The sequence below is a fragment of the Canis aureus genome, chromosome 13, assembly GCF_053574225.1.
Source record: "Canis aureus isolate CA01 chromosome 13, VMU_Caureus_v.1.0, whole genome shotgun sequence".
Lineage (NCBI taxonomy): Eukaryota > Metazoa > Chordata > Mammalia > Carnivora > Canidae > Canis > Canis aureus.
Window position 1 is genome coordinate 9436660 of NC_135623.1, and position 21131 is coordinate 9457790.

At 39.6% G+C, this 21131-nt stretch overlaps 2 protein-coding genes and 1 pseudogene across 3 annotated transcripts in view; 1 reads left to right on the forward strand and 2 right to left on the reverse strand.

Annotated features, from left to right (window-relative positions):
* RLF (RLF zinc finger) overlaps nucleotides 1-13454 on the reverse strand; it is a 91669-nt gene extending 78215 nt beyond the window's left edge. The window contains exon 1 of the mRNA XM_077844570.1: nucleotides 13184-13454. Coding sequence (XP_077700696.1) covers nucleotides 13184-13420 — 237 coding nt within the window. The 5' untranslated portion in view covers nucleotides 13421-13454. The remainder of the gene's footprint in view (nucleotides 1-13183) is intronic.
* Nucleotides 13455-13565: 111 nt separating this feature from the next.
* Nucleotides 13566-21131, forward strand: part of PPT1 (palmitoyl-protein thioesterase 1) — a 71706-nt gene continuing 64140 nt past the window's right edge. The window contains exon 1 of one of the 2 annotated variants that reach the window (XM_077844624.1): nucleotides 13566-13828. The gene's annotated coding sequence lies outside the window, so the exon portion shown is untranslated. The remainder of the gene's footprint in view (nucleotides 13829-21131) is intronic. The other variant, XM_077844623.1, reaches the window with a different exon arrangement.
* LOC144282758 (U4 spliceosomal RNA) lies at nucleotides 20364-20436 on the reverse strand (annotated as a pseudogene).

Here is a 21131-nt window from a genome sequence, read left to right on the forward strand (position 1 = left end):
TTACCCTAGAGGGGTAAGTAATAACCCATTATAGGCAGAACTATAACATCAACACTTTTATTTAAATGATTTTCAAAAATTTCACTCACTTCTATATTTTTCTGTGATTGCTTATGACATAGGTACTGCATAAATAAAACATTTATTATTCATTTATTTCAATAAGGATACACAAGACAAATGTTTGGGGACTTAGAAAATAATCCTTAGCAAATGTTTTTCAATGTAATTATATAATTTTGAAGGAGAATCACACTTAAAGCCCCTAAAACAAACTGATCTGGCTCAAGGTCATACATCCATTCAGTAGCACCTTATTTGAAAACATATAAAAATAACAATATAAGAAGACGTTATCTAGGGTCTTTCCAGTTATGACTTAGTCTTCCTAAGGTCTAGTAGCCCTGATATGCAAAACATCATGAATGTTTGTTGGAATTGAGTACACTGACATTTCTCACAGCAACAATCAATCACGAATTTGTATCATATATTACAATGGCTTCAGGTTAGGCTGCAACTAACTATGCTTCTTGAGAACCTCAAAGCAGCATGCAGTCTTAGGATTAAATGATCATACTCCATGATCAGACACAATCGAGTTTTAATGACCTTCTAGTAATAACATTTTAAAATATAGGTATGTTAAAAATTAATTAATTAATAATAAAATATAGGTATGTTAAAGAAAAAGTAAAGACAAACCTCACAGGAAAAAAAAAATCAAGTATCTAATATGCATGAAAAAAACATGCAGGGATCCCTGGGTGGTGCAGCGGTATGGCGCCTGCCTTTGGCCCAGGGCGCGATCCTGGAGATCCAGGATCGAATCCCACGTCAGGCTCCCGGTGCATGGAGCCTGCTTCTCCCTCTGCCTGTGTCTCTGCCTCTCTCTCTCTCCGTGACTATCATAAATAAATAAATAAAAATTAAAAAAAAAAAGAACTGCTAAAAAAAGAAAAGAAAAAAACATGCAAATGCTGTTAAAATGAAAATTAGTAAAAATGGTATAAGAGTAATCATTTGCCACTATCAGACTGGCCAATATTAAAAAGTTTAATAACATCAAGGTTAGCAAAAATATAGTCAAACAGAAACTCCCAGGGATGCCTGGGTGGCTTAGCGGTTAATTGCCTGCCTTCAGCCCAGGACGTGATCCCGTGGTCCCCAGACCGAGTCCTACATCAGGCTCCCTGCATGGAACCTGCTTCTCTGCTTGTGTCTCTACCACTCTCTATGTGTCTTTCATGAATAAATAAATAAAATCTTTAAAAAACAACCCAACAAACAAACAGGAACTCCCAAACACTACTGAAGGAAGTACATATTAAACTTTTTATAGGGGATCCCTGGGTGGCTCAGCGGTTTAGCGCCTGCCTTTGGCCCAGGGCGTGATCCTGGAGTCCCAGGAGAGAGTCCCACCTCGGGCTCCCAGCATGGAGCCTGCTTCTCTCCCTCCTCCTGTGTCTCTGCCCCTCTCTCTCTCTCTCTCTATCATAAATAAATAAATAAATAAATAAATAAATAAATAAATAAATAAATAAAGATTTTTTGAAAACAAACAAACTTTTTATAGGCCAGTATCCAGCAAAATTTAAAATAAACATTCTCACGGGATCCCTGGGTGGCGCAGCGGTTTGGCGCCTGCCTTTGGCCCAGGGCGCGATCCTGGAGACCCGGGATCGAATCCCACATCGGGCTCCCGGTGCATGGAGCCTGCTTCTCCCTCTGCCTGTGTCTCTGCCTCTCTCTCTCTGTAACTATCATAAATAAAAAAAAAAAAAAAAAAAAAAAAAAAAAATTAAAAAAAAATAAATAAAATAAAATAAACATTCTCTTTAATACAGTAACTTCAATTCCAAGAATTTATGCTATAGGTATAAATAACCAGTTCTTAATGTTTAAGGACACTCACTACAACTTTACTTATGATAATGAAGACAACAGTAGTTTAATTATGGTACATGCTCAACATGTTTTCATATAGAAAACTGTTCTCAATAAATTAAAATCAAATTGCAGAATTGAGTTTTTACGAATATACAAAAGATTTACTTAACCCTTCTGGGGACTGACTGGAGGGACTGAGGGCAAAAGAGAGCTTTTACTTTTTTCGGTAAGCCTTCCTGTAACATTATACATATTGAGCACGGCTTTTACAACAAGTTAAAAATTTTCAGTTCAGTGTTGAAGGTTGTGCTACCTGCAGAATTTAAAATCAAACAACAAAAATAAAATAAAATAAAATAAAATAAAATAAAATAAAATAAAATAAAATAAAATAAAATAAAACAAAACAATTTTCAATGAAATACTATGCAGTTATTTTTTCAAAGTAGTAAACATGTGTTTTCCACAAGAAAGATACCTTTGGTATATTAAGCTTTAATATATAAGTGACCCTATTTTTCTAAAAACATGTACATACATAGAAAAATTCTGTAAGTATACATTCCCAAACTGTTAACCTAAGAAAACCATTAACCTAAAAAAACACAGAACTGAAGTATAAGGGTATATGTGACAGTTTTCATCTTTTATTCTCTCTTCTTTTACATTGTTCTAATTTTTAAAATTAGAATGTATTCATGAATTGTTTGGACTATTAAAAATTCCAATATTTAAGCAATCGTGAGAAAGAAAAACAAAGCTGGAGATACTGTAATTCCAGATTTCAAGATATACTACAAAGCTGTAGTAATCAAAACAGTATGATGCTGGCACAATTATAGACATGTAGATGAATGGAACAGAATAAAGAGCCCAGAAATAAACCCACATTTACGTGGCCAAGTAATCTATGATGAAGGGGGGCAGGAATATGCAATAGGGAAAAGACAGTCTCTCTTTTTTTTTTTTTTAAAGATTGATTGATTGATTGATTGATGATAGTAAGAGAGAGGCAGAGACACAGGAGGAGGGAGAAGCAGGCTCCATGCTGGGAGCCTGACGCGGGACTCGATCCCAGGACTCCAGGATCGCGCCCTGGGCCAAAGGCAGGTGCTAAACCGCTGAGCCACCCAGGGATCCCCAGACAGTCTCTTCAATAAACGGTGCTGGGAAAACTGGACAGCTGTATATAAAAGAATGAAAACGGATCACTCTTCAACATTATACACAAAAATAAACTCAAAATGGATTAAGGACCTAAATATGAGGCCTGAAACCATAACAATCCTAGAAAAAAACACAGGCGTTAATTTCTCTAACACCTGCCATACCAACATTTTTCTACATATATCTCTTGCGGCAAGGGAAATGAAAGCAAAAATCAACTACTGGTACTACATCCTTTTACACTGCAAAGGAAACAACAAAATAAAAAGACAACCTACTGAATGGGAGAAGATATTTGCAAATGATGATCTGATACGGGGTTAATATTCCAAATATATAAAGAACTTATACAACTCAACATCAAAAATACAAACGATGTAATTAAAAAATGGGTAGAGGACCTGAAGAGACATTTCTCCAAAGAAAACATACAGATGGTCAGACACATGAAAAATTGCTCAACAGCTCTAATCAAGGAAAACAAATCAAAATCACAAGGAGGTATCACCTTACATCTATTAGAATGGCTAAAATAAAAAAGACAAGAAATAACAAGTGTTGGTGAGGATGTGGAAAAACAGAAACACTTGTACACAGTGATAATGTAAATTGGCACAACCAATTTTTTCCATACTGTGGAAAACAGTATGGGGGCTCCTCAAACAGTAAAAATAGGGGAAAAAAAAAGTAAAAAGAGAAATACGTAACACCCAATAATTCCACTTCTGGGTATCTACCCAAAGAGAACAAAAACACAAACTCAAAAAGATAAATATACCCCTATGCTTATTGCAGCATTATTTACAATAACCAATATGTGGAAGCAACTTAAGTGTCCATTAACAGGGACACCTGGGTGGCTCAGCAGTTGAGTGTCTGCCTTTGGCTCAGAGTGTGATCCTGGCGTTCCGGGATCCAGTCCCACATTGGGCTCCCTGCATGGAGCCTGCTTCTCCCTCTGCCTGTCTCTCTGCTTCTCTCTGTGTGTCTCTCATGAATAAATAAATAAAATCTTAAAGATTTTATATAAAGAAGTGTCCATTAACAGACAAATGCATATCTATCCATATAATGGAATATTACACAGCTATAAAAAGAGATAAGCTCTTGCTATCTGCAACAACATGGTTGGACCTAGAAGGTACTATGCTAATAAGTGAAATAGAGACTGAGAAACACAAATACCATAGGATTTCACTCATATGTGGATTCTAAAAAACAAAACAAATAAAAAGCAGAATCAGATCCATAAATACAGAGAACAAGCAGGTGGCTGCCAGAGGGAAGGGGGATAGCATGATGGAAAAAAAGGGTGAGGGTGAGTAGAAGATACAGGCTTCCAGTTACAGAACGGTAAGTCACAAGAATAAAAGGCACTACACAGGGAATATAGTCAGTGACACTGTTATAGCTTATATGGTGACAGATGGTAGCTACAATTGTGGTGAGCATAGCATAGCATACAGAGAAACTGAATCACTACTTGTACATCTGAAACTAACGTAACATTTTGTGTCAACTATACTCAAATTTTTAAATTTTAAAATTTATGTAATACTTATATTATACACACATACTGTATACATATTTTTCCAAAAAATCACAGTTATACACCAAGCTATTAACAATGGGAATACATGGTGGTTTCACTTTCTGCATCTATACATCTTGTTGTAAGCTTTTAGAATGAGTACATATTAGGTAAGAGTCACAAAAATTTTTAAATGTATATATTTAGTTTTATTATTTTAAGATACCTTATGTATTTCAAGTACATATATTAAAAAAAGCAATTAAAGAAAATGAAACCAAAATTAAAAATACGCCTATTTTATACAACCATATATCAAAAAAATGCAATTTCCAAGCTAGGCCATTTAATCTATCATATCTGGTAATAATTCCTACATGTGTCCATATTAAAGAGGCATTATTGGTTGGCTAATGTGACACAGTCTATTTCCTTGGGAGTAAAAATACTATGTAATCAAATGTCAGCACAATAAGCTAATAGAGTTCCCCAAAAAGGAGAAGGCATTAAAAAAATATTAAAGAATTCAGACAGCCCAAAAGTGAGAAGAAATAGACAAATATTCGTAGTTCCCAAGCTAGCTATATTGCAAAAATACAGGTAAAACTAAGTGAATAACCTTGAACTCAAGATATGTCTGAAATAGAATTCAATCTCAATTTCCAAAAAAATCACAATACATTGAAATATTTTTCATATGGGACAGTAAGTATAATTCAAAACCTGCAAAAACTTTGGAGGGGAATTCTTTTCATAAAAAGCTCACAGTCATGTTTTAGGCTGAAACTGGGGAATCAAAATTCAGTAGTATGCAGACACAAAGCAATCCACTCTTCCCCAGTGATTCGCTTTACTAGAATGAAAAAAATAAATAAATAAAACAACCATGTGATTTGGGGGTGATATCAGGTTTAGAACATGGGGAAACGTTCTGGACCTGCTGTTTGGCAAATGTTGCACAACACTTAATGTCTCTCTAGGAGACTCACAATGCATCTCAAAGTATACAAGACGACACATTAAAAAAAAATTTATCCCAACATTATCCCAATTTACAGGAGCACAGAATCCTTAGTTCAAGAAGTACTTACTAATACATATAACTCATGGAACAAAACAGTTTAGGAATGCTGATATAGGAAAAAGAGCATGGACTTAGGAGTCTGAAGACCGCCAGAGCTTGCTAGTTGTGTGACCCTGGGAAAGTTATTTAATTTCCCTGAGCCTCAGTTTTCTAGCTGTTAAATGAAAATAACACCATCTACCTGAGTGCTTGGCACATAAAAAAGGATTGATAAGTAAATATATAGTCCCTCTAATTTTCATATAACAGTTTATGTTGGCTTTAGTGAACAAAGAAAATTTTAGGAATCTGTATATTTTACACCATCTTGCTCAATCCCTTATCTATGTTCAAGTTTTCCAGTTTGATGTCAATCATATCCAAAATAAATGTTTCAATCTGGCTAAGCAAACCCTGTTATAAAAAAGAAAAATCTTTACTTTAAATATTGTGGAATATGGACAACCAAAGAAATTCTTAAAAAGCATAAATAAAATTAAGTTCTACTCTTTAGTAATCAAGATACAAAGAACAATAAGACCGGATGGATCCCTGCTGGGAAGCAGCATAAACTCGCTGACCAAAAAATGTCCCTATTTCTTAAGAAACACAGGTAAGAATTGCTACTCTCAAGGTCTAGTCTGTGATTTAAGGAAGGGAGGAGATAAAAGATCAACAAATATTGACTGAGTACCCATTAAGTGACAGGGACATATTTATAGGCACTGGGTAAACAAAATAGTCAACACTCTCATGATACTTACATTACAGATGCAGAGAGAGACAAATAGATATATTTCTCATAGACATCAGATAATAGTCGGTGACTTAAAGAAATGGAAAGCAGTGTTAAGGAGATGGAAGATGAAGAAGCGTTGTTTTAAATAAAGACAGTCAAGGGAAGGCCTCCTGGAGAGGTAACAGGTGTTTAGAACTAAGTGAAAACCAAAACACACTTTAGTTTACCAATGCCTTTGTAGGCTTGAAATAAATGTTTTCTATTAGACTTATTAACATTGTTGGGAAGAGTGTGATCCATAGGTAGACACAGAAACTACAAATATAGGGCAGCCCGGGTGGCTCAGCGGTTTAGCACCGCCTTCAGCTCAGGGCCTGATCCTGGAGACCTGGGATCGAGTCCCCCACGTCAGGCTCCCTGCATGGAGCCTGCTTCTCCCTCTGCCTTTGTCTCTGCCTCTCTCTCTCTCATGAATAAATAAATAATATCTTTAAAAAAAAAAAAAAAGAAACTACTAATATAAAAGAGACTGGCTGGTACCAACTAAATATATTTTTTTTTTCAATTTTTTTTTATTTATTTATGATAGTCACAGAGAGAGAGAGAGAGGCAGAGACACAGGCCGAGGGAGAAGCAGGCTCCATGCACCGGGAGCCCGATGTGGGATTCGATCCCGGGTCTCCAGGATCGCGCCCTGGGCCAAAGGCAGGCGCCAAACCGCTGCGCCACCCAGGGATCCCTGGCTGGTACCAACTAAATGACAGCATCCAAAGTTCCCATTGCTTCACAAGTCACATTTATAATCACATTTTGGTCGTATGTAGTGCAATGCTAGCTTTTGCCATTATAACTGCCTGTCATCTAGTTTCTATTTAGATATCTCCCAAGAGAAGGAAGCACAAAAAAGAAAAAATAAAGTATTAAAAATCCTTTAAAATAAAGAATTCAAAAAAAAAATAAAATAAAATAAAGAATTCAAGAGCTCAAGAGGTTTCATGGCCACCAATCTCAAGGAGTCAGGAAGACCGATCCTCTCCATCTCAACATCTTCAAACTACTGTCTTGTTTTTTTTTTTTTAAGATTTTATTTATTTATTCCTCAGAGACAAAGAGGCAGAGAAATAAGCAAAGGGAGAAGTTGGCTCTCCTCAGGGAGCCCGATGCAGGAGTCGATCCCCGGACCTGAGGATCACATCCTGAGCCGAAGGCAGATACTCAATCGCTGAGACATCCAGGCATCCCCAAACTGTTGTCTTATTAGGCTGCTAACTCTTCCTCAATAATATAATGCCTCCAATTTTCTCCCTTCAACAACCATTACTCCTCATTCCACACATGTAAATCTGTACAATATTATATTAATTTAGGCTAAGTTGACATGTTATGTCTTTAAAAAATTAGCAGTGTCCTATCCTATTCCTTTACAGTTATTTCTTATGATAAAGTTGCTTTTTAATATATCAGATTTTACAACAAGTGTTCCTTTTGAAGTACTCACCTCTTGAGTGTATCATGAAGTTCTACAATATAATTCATTCAACAAATTAGTTTTGTTTGCCAGGCATTATATTAATTGCTAGGTACCAAGCATACAAAAAAGACTAAACAAGACCCCTGCTCATGTTGGTTTACTAGTCAATACAAGAGACAAACATAGAAACAACTCTTCAAGTACCACACTTATGTAAAAGATGCTACTAGAGGACGTTAAGTGAAAGAATCACCTCATTCTGTCTGCTAAGATCAGAAAACACTTCTGAAAGACTTTAATATGTGAACCTGGTCTTAAAGGTCTTAAAGGCAGATGGAGAAGGAAGGACCCTGAGGTTAATCAGGCAAACTGAGATGGATACTGTAATGAAGGTAGACCCACACACACTCACCTATCAAAAAAGAAGCTGGAAAGCTGGGAGCTAGGAGCTGGGAAAAGGGGAGGCAGTATCCAGATTCTAAGAGGCTTTGTCTGCCAGGCTAGGCTAATAAGTCTGAATTTTATCTTGTCTTTGGGGTAAGAAATCATTTAAGAATTTTAAGAAATAAAATGACTAATGAGATTATATTTATAATTTAGAATACCAAAATGGACTGTAGATAAATCCAGTCAGAGAGCAAGAGATTAGTGAAGACATTGCTGCAATAGGACATTATGAAGCCTGAACTAAAACAGTGACAGCAAGAAAAACAAGAATTAAAAGCACAGGTATGTACAAAGTGTCAAAAGAATACAAACATTTAAGAGGAAATCTATCTAGTGAATTCAGAGAAGGCTTCACAGGGGAGGCGGTGTTTCCAGTGGGCCCTAGACAAGGAATTTGCCATAGAGAAATTGAGAGGGGAGCCTAGGTGACTCAGTCAGTTGAGTGTCTGCCTTCAGCTCAGGTCAGGTCGTGACCCCAAGATCCTGGGATTGAACCCTTGCATCAGGCTCTCTGCTCAGCAGGGAGTCTGCTTCTCCCTCTCACTCTGTGCTTGTGTGCACCGGCATGCTCCCTCGCTTGCTCTTTCTCACATATATACATGCATACATACGTACATACATAAATGAAAATGAGAGAAAAAGGGAAAAGAAAGGGAAGATAATGCTTAATGACCTGAGATCTTGTAAAAGTAGGAATTCTATCCTTCTGGAGATCAATCATTTGGTAAATATTTACTGATAGCTTAATATGCTTAATATTTACTGATAAGTAATATCAGTATTAATATTTACTTAATATTTAGTGATATTAATAGCTTAATATTTACTGATAGCTTAATATGTGTCTTGGATCTTGAAGAATTAAGTGAAAATTACGATCACCTTACCCAAAATAATGCGCTTGGAAATGTACAGGCAAAATTTTAATCACAGGGGTAACTGAGATCACATTTGGTTCAAGAACTCCAAGTATAGTACTCCTAAATAAGAGTAGGATTATGCGACAGGATTGGCTAAGGTAGGAGCTGATAAGTAAACTAGGGGTAAGGTGGTGAAGACTTTTTATTCTAAGGCTAAGAAATCTGGGTAACTCAGACAATTCTGGGAACACTTTTTTTTACAGATTATTTAGTCCATACAATAATACATTCACATGGAAATAGTAAGTACTATTAGTATTCCATTTGCCAATGAGAAAACTAAGGGTTAAAGGAAAGTACATTCCAAAGTTATATTTCTAGTTTAAATGATGAAGCCAGTATGCCCATCTGCTTAGATCCTTTGTATTCAATCACTAATCTAGGAGAAACTTAAATATATGCCATAATTACTTATTTTACCATTGAAAAATCTAAAGGCACTATTAGTCTAGAACCTAAAAGTGTTTCATATAAACAAGGTTTACTCATAAAACTACTTTGTCTGGTATTCTCAAAGTATAATCATTACCCAATAATTTAAAGTTTGTTAATGTTACTTTAAAAGCCTTCAAAAAAAATAAAAATAAAAATAAAATAAAAGCCTTCAAAATTTGTATTGCAAAGAAAACTTGAAGTTGTAAAACTTCAGAAATCATGATTCCCAAAATATAGCAAAAACTTGAGAGGATACCATCAATTTTTCAACAAAACAAAGAAGAAATGTCTTCTGGAGTTAATCTTATCCACACGGTTTGGAAGACAATGTTTTCAAAAGAGGAATTGAGGGAAAGGAGGGAAAAGCCACATCCCATAGTCACTGAATACTGAATACAAATGTTCACTGAATACAAGTTGATCTAAGTATCATTTTCTTAGTAACTATTACTTCTGAAGTTTCATTTTTATCATCTTCACAAACTTCTCAAAATTGAAAACATGCCCAGAATGAGACAAGCTTCTCTATCCTTTCATATGTTAGTTTATTTCTTGACTTGGTGCAATTCCAAAGATAGAGCCATACTGCAAGAGCTGGAGAGAATATGGTCCCAGCCTGTCTACTTGGTATAATCTAAGTCTCTAGAACAACACTTCTTAACTAAATACCTGATGGGGCGCCTGGGTGGCTCAGTTGGTTGAGCATCTGCCTTTGGCTCAGGGCATGATCCTTGGGTTCTGGGATGGAGCCCCAAGTCAGGCAACCTGCTCAGCAGGGAGTCTGTTTATCACTCTCTCTTTCCCCCTCCACCTTCTTGTGCTCACACTCCCTCTCTCTTTCAAATAAATAAACAAAATCTAAAAACAAAAAAACTAAATACCTGATAAAAACACTTCTGTGGCAGTTCAATATCCCAGAGAGCACAAGTCAGGTTACCTATCTTTACATATTAAGTGTTCCTAGAGGGCATGCTCCATCACCAGCGCTTAGTGCAATGTCAGACATACAGTGAGTGGATGAATAAATCTTATTCTGTCTTTCAAATGTGAAACCAAGAGCTATTCAACCAAATTTGAATGGCGAAATTGTTCCTCCTTCATCATAAAACTAGGAATTTTTTTCTGTATTTGGTGAACAGGATACCCTGATTTTATCTGGGCTACTGGAAAAAAAGTGACAAAAATACTGTGAAGAATTGTATATAAACTTTCTATTCTACTGTTTATATAAAGCATTATAAGGAAATAAAAGCCAGAAAACAAAATAAATTCTACAAGCACAATTTACCCAAGGGTATTAGCTAATAAGTAGTAGAGTCACAACTGGGGCAACTCGTTCCCAATCCAATGTGCTTCCTATTATAACATATTGTCATCACAGGAACATCTTATTTCATTTACTAGTCAAAAAAAATATTTTTGAAAAAAATTTAGGCTAAAAGAAAATCTCATAGAAAAGACAAATTACAAAAAGTACTTTCTTTTTTAAATTCTTCTTTGTCCTTACATTTCTAGGTGTCACCAAGACTCAAGACATTAAAACATTCAGTTAAAATGAGATGAGAAGTGCAAGCACTAGGCATAAAGAAAAAATATATATATGGTACCTTCTAAGAAGCTTCAATTTAACTAGTTACATCCATTCTTTTAGCTAAGATGAAAACACAAGCTTAGAAGGCTTCCACCAAACCCACATTTCTTCTCCTGTCCTCCTCCTCACTCCTCCTCCTCGTCCAATTAGCTCCCCATTCTCCCAAAGCTTGAATCCTTCTCATAATCTCTACCTTTGGCACTGAAATGCTCCCCTCCCCTCCCCCAACATTCCCATGACTCATTTTTAAGCTTTCAGCCATAGGGCCTTGCTAGACCACTCTATCTAAAGTAGCCTCTCCTAGTTACTTCTAGGTACAATCCACAGTTAAAGTTTTAATTTATTTTTACTAGTAATTGTTCCCATTAGGCTGTCCCATGATGGCTTTCCCCTCCCCAATGTCTCTACAACACCTCCATCTCAGTCATTACCAAAACTGTTTTTGGAGATACTGTTATGTCTACCATGTCCTCCAAACTGTAAGCTCATCACAGGTAAGGGCTGTCTTATTTCCTCAGCACTTGGTAAAGTGCCTGGCACCATCCAATGCAGTCAATAGAAGTTTGTAGAATAAACGTGTGCATAAGTACAAATGTTCGTTAAGAGCCAAGAAGCAAAGGATAATTACACCTCAGCGCTTCCTAGTAGGGAAATGCTGCGGGGTGTACACACAAAAACTGTAATAATACAATGTGTAGAAAAGATTAGCACGGACAAAATTCCATTTGAAGAGATGAGGTGTCTTTGGCTCAGCAGGGAGAGGAAGAAAAGCAATCAAGCAGGTCTACTTTTTTATTTTCCACTGGACCAACAGAGCAAATTGTCCCCTAAAATTACAACTTTGGAACACTGCAATTTATTCGGCACACTCAACTACTCATCAAGAGTCCGAGTACCAACATACTACTATTATTTTGCATTCTCTAAGATACACCAGGTGAGGAGCAAAGGGTTGGCCCTGAAACCTGATAGAACGAACAGCCTAAGTATAAGCAATAATGGCATATCTTTAAATTCAGAGAGAGAAAAAAAAATCTCGAGGTAACCATGGAGACTAAACTAAACATACCAATAAATATGTAATCACAGGTTAGGACCCACCGTAGCATGGAAATGGTGACACCACTGCCAAGAGGGACCACTGAGACCACACTCCACATCTCCCTCAATCCTCTTCTACTCAAAGACCGTTAATAGCCACTACAAGGCTCGCTAGCCTCATTCCTGGTAGCACAATCCTCAGAGGAATACAGAAGAGGCGAAAAGAACAGCTTAACAGTCTCCCCCCCGCCCTCGAAAAAAAAAATAAAATAAGAAAAAAGACAAAACCAAACGACCAATGGGCTCCACAATCCCTAGTGAGAAGCCCTAGACGCCTTTCAAAGCCAACTGTCAGACCTTTTAGGGGCCCAGATGACGTTGACTCCAAAGAGAAGTCTCTGGCCCCAACGCATATCTCCGGATTTTTTCAGGAAAACCCAGGTTTTCCAGTTTGGAGATCTGCACTCAAAAAAAAAAAAAGAAAGAAAGAAAAAAAAGAAAGAAAGAAAGAAAGAAAAGAAAAAAAAAAAAAAAAAAGGCTCTCCCAGCAGGAACGAGCAATCAATCTCTCAGGAGGCAATGGCGATCCAGCCACCCGGCAGGGGGACAGGCAACGGCGACAGGGCACGGCCCTTCCCGGGAGCCGCCGGCGCCCTCCAGGCTCTCAGTCTGGCCCAGCGCAACCCGCCCAGGCGGTGGCCAAAGTCGGGCAGTGGAGAAGGGGGGCCAGCGGTCGAGCTTCCCGAGCTGGGCCTGCCCGGCCCCGGGGGCGCGGCGAGACACGGAGGTGGCGCCTTTCAGTCCGGCCCCGGCTGCGGCAACGGATCCGGGGCCTCTCCCCCTGGCCTCCCCGCCCCGCCGCCCTCAGCCCCCCAGTCAGCCCCTCACCTGGCAGAAGCTCCGGCAGTAGTTCAAAGATGAGACCTCCGACACCTCCTGCTCCCTCAGCTCTGTCTCCAGCTGCCACAGACACGGTCGCAGTCCCGGGGCTCCCGGCGCCGGAGAAGCAGGGCGATGACCCCGAGCCATGGACTCAGTCTCGGGTCCGTCTCCGGCTCCCGTTCCCGCCGGAGCCTCAGCCCCGGCCCCGGCGGCGACGGCGGCGTCTCCCTTTCCGTCCGCCATCTTCCCACGGCCCAGCAGCGCGTAGGCAACCAAGCCACGTGATTCAGCCCTGGCCCCGCCCCCGGCCGACCGCACGTGGTGACGCAGTCCTTGGCGACGCGGGCGCCGGCCCGATTGCGTCGCTGAGACTCAGGGCGCTCCTCCTCTCGGCGGCCTTCCCGACGGCCGCCCTGGCAACAGCCTGGAGGTTACCTGCCCCTGCGCTCCTACGTGCCTCAGCCTCCCGGACTCTGGAGTCGCGGAGGCACCGGGCCTGACGTACCTGTAGACAAAACCTAGGTATGAGGGGGCTGACGCTTGAGCTGCGGTCGGAAGCGCGACAGGAACGCATCCCCCAGTAGAAAGAACAGAAGCACAGGTTGGGAAGCGGAAATGAAGACCTGCTCCGTGGAAAGGTGCTTTATAACGGTGGGCATTACGAATCGGTAGGGCAAGGATGAACTCTTCAAGAAGTGGTGCTGAAATTTTTTTTCTCCCGATAGGAAACAAATAAAAATTAGATTTCTACTTTAAACCATATCCCAAGATAAATCCCAGATGGATGAAAGGCCTCGAAATATTTTTTTTTTTTCGGGGAAGATATCTTTCTGGTACTAGGATAAGGAAGAATTTCTTAAATAGGATCCAGAAAGCACAAACCATGTGGGAAAATACTGTTAGATTTGACTGCACCAAAATGTGTTGATTCTCTACCAAGATATATTTAAAAAGGTGCAACACAAAGACCAGCCAAAAACTAGATGGTATTCAGATAAACAAAACCATCAAAAGATATGTTTCCGAACACATTCCGAACCAAAATCGAAAGGATAAAAGCGTTCAATACAGTAGAAAAGTAAATAAAGGATATGCAGAGCTAGCTCACCAAAAAGAAACAAAATCACCAACAACAACCAACTCCACAAAAAAACACGAACGGCCAATAAACCCATGAAAAGATGTTTAGCTTCGCTGTAACTATCAAAGTACAAATTAAAACAATGGGGCACCTGGCTGGCTTAGTCAGAAAAGCATGTGGTGCTTGATCTAGGGGGTGGCCAGTTCCAGCCCCATGTTGGGTGTAGAAATTAAATAAGTAAACTTGAGATATATGTAGATATAATTTCATACTCATTCGATTGGCAGAAGTTTTAAATTAGTGCCATGTTTTAGGATTTAGGAATATGGAATTTATATATTGCCGGTGGAGGCGTTTATTGGTACATCACCTAGAAGAATGTATAATATTTAATAAAATTGAAGATACTCATGTCCTGTGACTCAGCAATTCCTAATAATAAGAGTTGATATTTGTTGAAATTTGATATGTGTCAGGCACTTTTTAAGGTTCCTTGCATATTTCAACTCATTTAACCCTACTAACAGTACTATGGAAAGCTACTGTTATTACTTACATTTTATAATTCAGGAAACAGACACAGAGAATTTAAATAACTTGACCAAAGTAACAGAACTAATAAATTATGGTGCCCAGAATTCAATCCCAACTAGTCTACTCCAAAATCTGACCTCTTTTTTTTTTTTTTTTTTTTTATAGATTGGGGCGGGGTCAGAGGAAGAGAGAGAATCTCTCTGGCGCTAAGCCAGACTAGATTGATCTCACAACCATGAGATCATGACCTGAACTGAAATCAAGAGTCTAACATTAAACCGACTAAGTCACCCAGACACCCCCAAAATCTGACCCCTTGGGTATCACTGGGTGGCTCAGTAGTTTAGCTCCTGACTTCGGCTAGGGTGTGATCCTGGAGTCCCGGAATCGAGTCCCGCATCGGACTCCCTGCATGCAGCCTGCTTCTCCCTCTACTTGTGTCTCTGCCTCTGTCTCCATGAATAAATAAATAAAATCTTAAAAAAAAAAAGTATCTGACCTCTTAACCACTATGTTGCTGATGTTCATTGCAATACTATTATAAGGATAAAATATCAGAAACAGCCTAAATGTTCAAAAGTGGAGAGATGGATAAATAAATTATGGTATATTCACACACGGAAGTATATAGCCAGTAAATGAATGAATGAAAATTTCAGATATTAGCATAGTGAACATTGATAAGCATAGTGAACATCAACATTGATTGATTAGCACCTATTTTGTGCTGAGCATTTTCCCAGGTAATAGAGATTAAGAGAACAATGGTATTTTATTATTTTTAAGATGTATTTATTTATTTATTTATGATAGAGAGACAGAGATAGAGGCAGAGACACAGGGGGAGGGAGAAGCAGGCTCCATGCCGGGAGCCCGACGTGGGACTCGATCCCAGGACTCCAGGATCGGGGCCTGGGCCAAAGGCAGGCGCCAAACTGCTGAGCCACCAGGGATCCCCGAGAACTACGGTATTTTAATGGACAAATGTGACTAGATATTAATGTGTTAGATCTAAGTAGTGGACACATGATTTTCTATAATATTCTCTGTACTTTTTTTGTATCTTTAGAATATAAATAATTAGGTTTTTAAAAAGGCAGGATTGAGTAGGGTGGGGAGAAGGTCAATGTATCTGTAATGTAATGAGAGACAGGGAAGGTGGTAGAGATGAGGTTGGAGGAGAAAGGGACAAGATAATATAGGATTTTATAGTTCAAGGTAGGCAGTGGGGATTTTAGGGGTGATAGGATAGGTAGGGGTGCCTCAGTGGCTCAGTCAGTTAAGCATCTGACTCTAGATTTTGGTTCAGGTCATGATCTCAGGTTGTGAGATCTAGTGTCACCTCTGGCCCCACGCTCAGCAGGAAATCTACTGGAGGTTCTCTCCCTCGCCCTCTGCCCTACCCCCAACTCATGCTCTCTTTCTCTCAAATAAGTAAATCTTTTAAAATGTGACAGGTAACCCCTGGAAAGTGTTAAGTGGTCGTATGATATCATCTGATTTACACTCTTGCTACCACCACACGCAGAATTAGGTGGTAGGAGGCAAGAATGAAGCTATTGTAGCAGTCCCAATAGTAAATAGATTAAGGATATATTTTGGGGGCAGAACCAACAGGCTGGTGCACTAGTTATGAGGAGTGAGGGAAAGAGAGGAATCTGAAATCACTGCATGGCTTTTGGGCTGAATGGTTGGCAATGATGCTTACTGAGGAAAATGAAGACTTAGGAAAGAACAGATTGGGAAGAAGGGGAGAGAGAACCAAGAGTTCTGCTTGGGACAGGTTAATTTTAATTTTCCTATGAGACATCCAAATGGATGCACTTGGAAGTATGTCTTTGGAACTTCAGGGAGGGCAGGGCTCTAGATGCAGAGCCATCAGTTGTGATATCCCTGCTATAAGACAACAACAAGGGAGAAAAACCACAACACTTCTTTGACTCCCCACATCCTCCTCTAGTTTCCGCCCCGTTTCTCTGCTCTTTCTTATAGAAAAACTCCTATAAGAGCTGGCCAAACCCTCTGTTTGCACTTTCTTCTCATTCTGTATTGAACACTTTTCAGCCAGGCATTCATCCTCGCTTCTAACTGAAACTGCTTTTTTTTTTTTTTAATGTTGCCAGTAATTTCCACTTTTGTTGTATCAAATGTCAAATTATCAGTCCTTTATCTAGTCCCTTGACAGTGTTCTAGCTTGTGGATCATTCCTCAACATTGGATATCACTTGGCTTCCAAGTCTCCATACTCTCCTGGTGTTTCTTCTTGGTTTCTTTTCTTGCTCTCCCTTCTTTTTCTGACCTCCAAACGTCTCAAGCACAGCCCTTCAACCTTTCTTTTTTTTAAGATTTTATTTATTTATTTGTGAGAGAGAGAGAGAGAACATGAGCAGGGAGAAGAGCAGAGGGACAGGGACAAGCAGACTCCATGCTGAGCACAGAGCTCAACTCGGGGCTCGATCCCACAACCCTGAGATCATGATCTGAGCTGAAATTGAGTCGCACACTAACTGACTGAGCCCCCCAGGTGCCCCAACCTCTTTTCTATCTACACTTACTGCTATACTCACCCAGTTCTAATACCATTTATGTACTTATGCCCATTAATCCCATTAATACAATGTGAAGATACCCTGTCCTCGCAAAAATCTATCTCTGCACACACACACACACACACACACACACACACTCTATAGCTATATTAAATAACACAAGTTTCTTTCAAGATCTAGCACTCACCACAAAGAACAACCCTAAATATTTGCTTTTGTAACTACCACTATTCAAGCTCAGGAACCTCTTTCCCATATCTTTTGCTCTATGTCCTCCTTCACTAAAAGGCACCAAAAGAATTGAAAGCAAGGACTTGAGCAGATATTTGTATACCCATGTTTACAACAGTATTATTTAGGGATGCCTGGGTGGCTCAGCAGTTGAGTGTCTGCCTTTGGCTCAGGGCCTGATCCTGGAGTCCTGGGATCGAGTCCCACATCGGGCTCCCTGCATGGTGCCTGCTTCTCCCTCTGCCTATGTCTTTGCCTCTCTCTTTCTGTGTCTTTCATGAATAAATAAATAAAATCTTTTTAAAAACTATTATTTATAATCACCAAAAGGTGGAAGCAACCCAAGCATTCGTTGAGAGATGAATGGATCAGCAAAATGTGGCATATACATATAATGGAAGATTGCCTTAAAAAGGAAAGAAATTAGGACACATGCTACACAATAGATGAATCTCGAATACATTATACTAAGTGAAATATGTAAATCACAGAGACAACTACACTGTGCTACTACCTGTGTGAGGTACCTAAAGGATTTAAAATCAGAGACAAAAAGAACAGTGGTTGCAAGGGGCTGGGGGAAATAACAATAGGGAGTTGGTATTTAATAGGTACTGAGTTTCAATTTAGGAAGATAAAAAAGCTCTGGAGATGGATGGTGGTGATGGTGGCACAACAATGTAAGTATACTTTTCTTTTTAAGATTTATTTATTTATTCATGAGAGACAGAGACATAGGCAGAGGGAGAAGTAGGCTCCCCATCAAGGAGCTCAATGTGGAACTCGATCCCAGGCCCCCAGAACCACACCTGAGCTGAAGACAGATGCTCAACCCCTGAGCCACCGAGGCATCCCCAATGTGAGTATACTTAATGCCACAGAACCATATATTTAAAATGATTGAATGGTGGGTGCCTGGGTGATATAGTCCATTAAGCATCTGACTCTTGGTTTCTCTCAGGTCCTGAGATCAGGGTCATGAGATCAAGCCCTGCATCCGGCTCAGTGCTCAGTGTGGAGTTGGGTTGGGTTTCTCTCTCCCTCTGCCCCTCCCCCCATCAAATAAAGAAATAGATCTTTTAAAAAAAAAAAATGGTTAAATAGGGCAGCCCGGGGGCTCAGCGGTTTAGCGCTGACTTTGGCCCAGGGCCTGATCCTGGAGACCCAGGATGGAGTCCTATGTCGGGCTCCCTGCATGGAGCCTGCTTCTCCCTCTGCCTGTGTCTGCCTTTGTCTCTGTATGTCTCTCTAATGAATAAATAAATAAAATCTTTAAAAAAAAGGTTAAATAGTGAATTTTATGTGTATTTTTTCATGATATAAAAAACTGAGGAGCTCCTCAGTGACTCAGTAGGTTAAGCGTTTGCCTTCGACTCAGGTCATAAGCCCAGGGTCCTAAGGTTGGGCTCCTTGCTCAGCAGTGAGTTGGCTTCTCCCTCTCCCTCTGCTCCTCCCTCCACTCGTGCTCTCTCCCTCTCTCCCTCTCAAATAAATACAATCTTAAAAATAAAAAAAAAAAAAACTGAAAGGCAACTGCATCCTAAGGCCTTTACAGTTTTAGGTGGAGCCACTTAAGAGAAACAGGCACTGCTTTGCAGTGCGAAGAGAATTTGAACAGCAGAAGTACTTAGATAAGAAAACACAGATTAACTTGTCATAGTCTTCCTCTTAGATAGCACAAATGCAACATATTCTTGCATAACCAAGTATTATTTCCCAGTAGTAGTGAATGTCCCTTTTTTAAAATTACCTTTCACATTCTAATTCATAGTTTGGAAACAATTAATGAATTAGCACAATTTCCCATAGTGACTGAAGAAAATTTTTGCAATACTAAACAATTCTTTTGACCCCTAAATTTTATGGTCATATGTATATTTGTCTACTCATAACATGGGTTGAGAGATTGATTCTTTACATCATCAATAGATATCAATAAATCTATTGACCCTACAAATAATAAGAATGAACCTAACTATCACCACTGTCCTGACATCCAGACTCTGCCTCCTGCCTCCTCTGCATATCTAGCAGGCATCTCACACAAAATATGCCCCCCAAACTTTTCCTTTCCCAGTAAACCACCGTGTATTCATTCAGCTACTTAAGCCAAAGACTTTGGAGTCATGCTCATCTCCATTCTCTATCTCACACTCCATGTCTAATCCAAGCTCTAAACTGAAAATATGGGCAGCCCAGGTGGCTCAGCAGTTCAACGCTGCCTTCAGCCTAGGGCCTGATCCTGGAGACCTGGGATCGAGTCCCACGTCGGGCTCCCTGCACGGAGCCTGCTTCTCCCTCTGCCTGTGTCTCTGCCTCTCTCTCTCTGTGTGTCTCTCATGAATAAATAAAATCTTTTAAAAAAATAAACTGAAAATATATTCTCAAATCTAATCCATTCTTACCTCCTCAGCAATACCCCCTAGGCCTCTTCACTAATATCGTGTCCCCCCGCCCCATCTAAATATAGGTAATAAACCTTCTGGTAAGCTAGCTGTTTCTATTCTTGTCCTTCTACAGTCAATTCTCTATATCATGGCCACATTAATACTTGTAAGACATAATTCATATTGCATCCCTGTGCTCAAAATATTCCAGGGGCTTCCCATTATCCTTACCAGAGTCCACAAAGTCCTACCTTATTGGGCCCTGCTACCTCTCCACATTCACTTCCCCATCACTTCATCTCATTTGCTCCATTGTGGCTCTAAACACAGTGGCCTTAGCATGCTTAAACAAGGCCCATGACTTTCATACCTACTGTTTCCTTTCTCTGATGTACTTTTACTTTTCTCATTTTCAATTAGCAATAATAGCGCCTTGGATAAACCTCATTGGCTACGATACTGCCACTGCGCAAAGCTTGCTTTTCTCATTTTATTCAAGTTCAAGTATCACCTCAGAGACGTTTTCTCATGACCCTATCTGAAATAGCTTTCTCTATCCCCTTGCTCTTCTGTAATATTTTCATATTAATTGGCTTTACCTTATTATTTTTCTTTTCTTTTTTCAAGATTATTATTTATTTATTTGATAGAGAGAGAGAGAGAGAGAGAGAGAACAAGCAGACAGAATGGCAGGCTGAGGGAGAGGGAGAAGCAGGCTCCCTGATGAGCAGAAAGCCCAAGATGGGGCTCTATCCCAGGACCCTGAGACCCTGACCTGAGCCAAAGGCAGATGCTCAAACACTGAGCCACCCAGATGCCCCAAGTTTTTTTTTTTTTTCTGATTGAAATAAAACTGATGTATAACAGTAGGTAGGGTCTTTGAAAGCAGGATGACTTGCTTTATCAATGCTGTAACCCTAGTGTCTCTGGTACAATAGGTCCTGGCATATTGTGGGCAATCAACTTGTTAAATGAAAGAAGAAACTTTAAAAGCTTATAGTGTTTAAATGGAATTGAAGGAGGGACACCTGGGTGGCTCAGCATTTGAGCACCTGCCTTTGGCTCAGGGCCTGATCCAAGGGTCCCAGGATCAAGTCCTGCGTTGGGATCCCTTCAGGGAGCCTGCTTTTCCCTCTGCCTATGTCTCTGCCTCTCTCTGTGTTTCTATCATG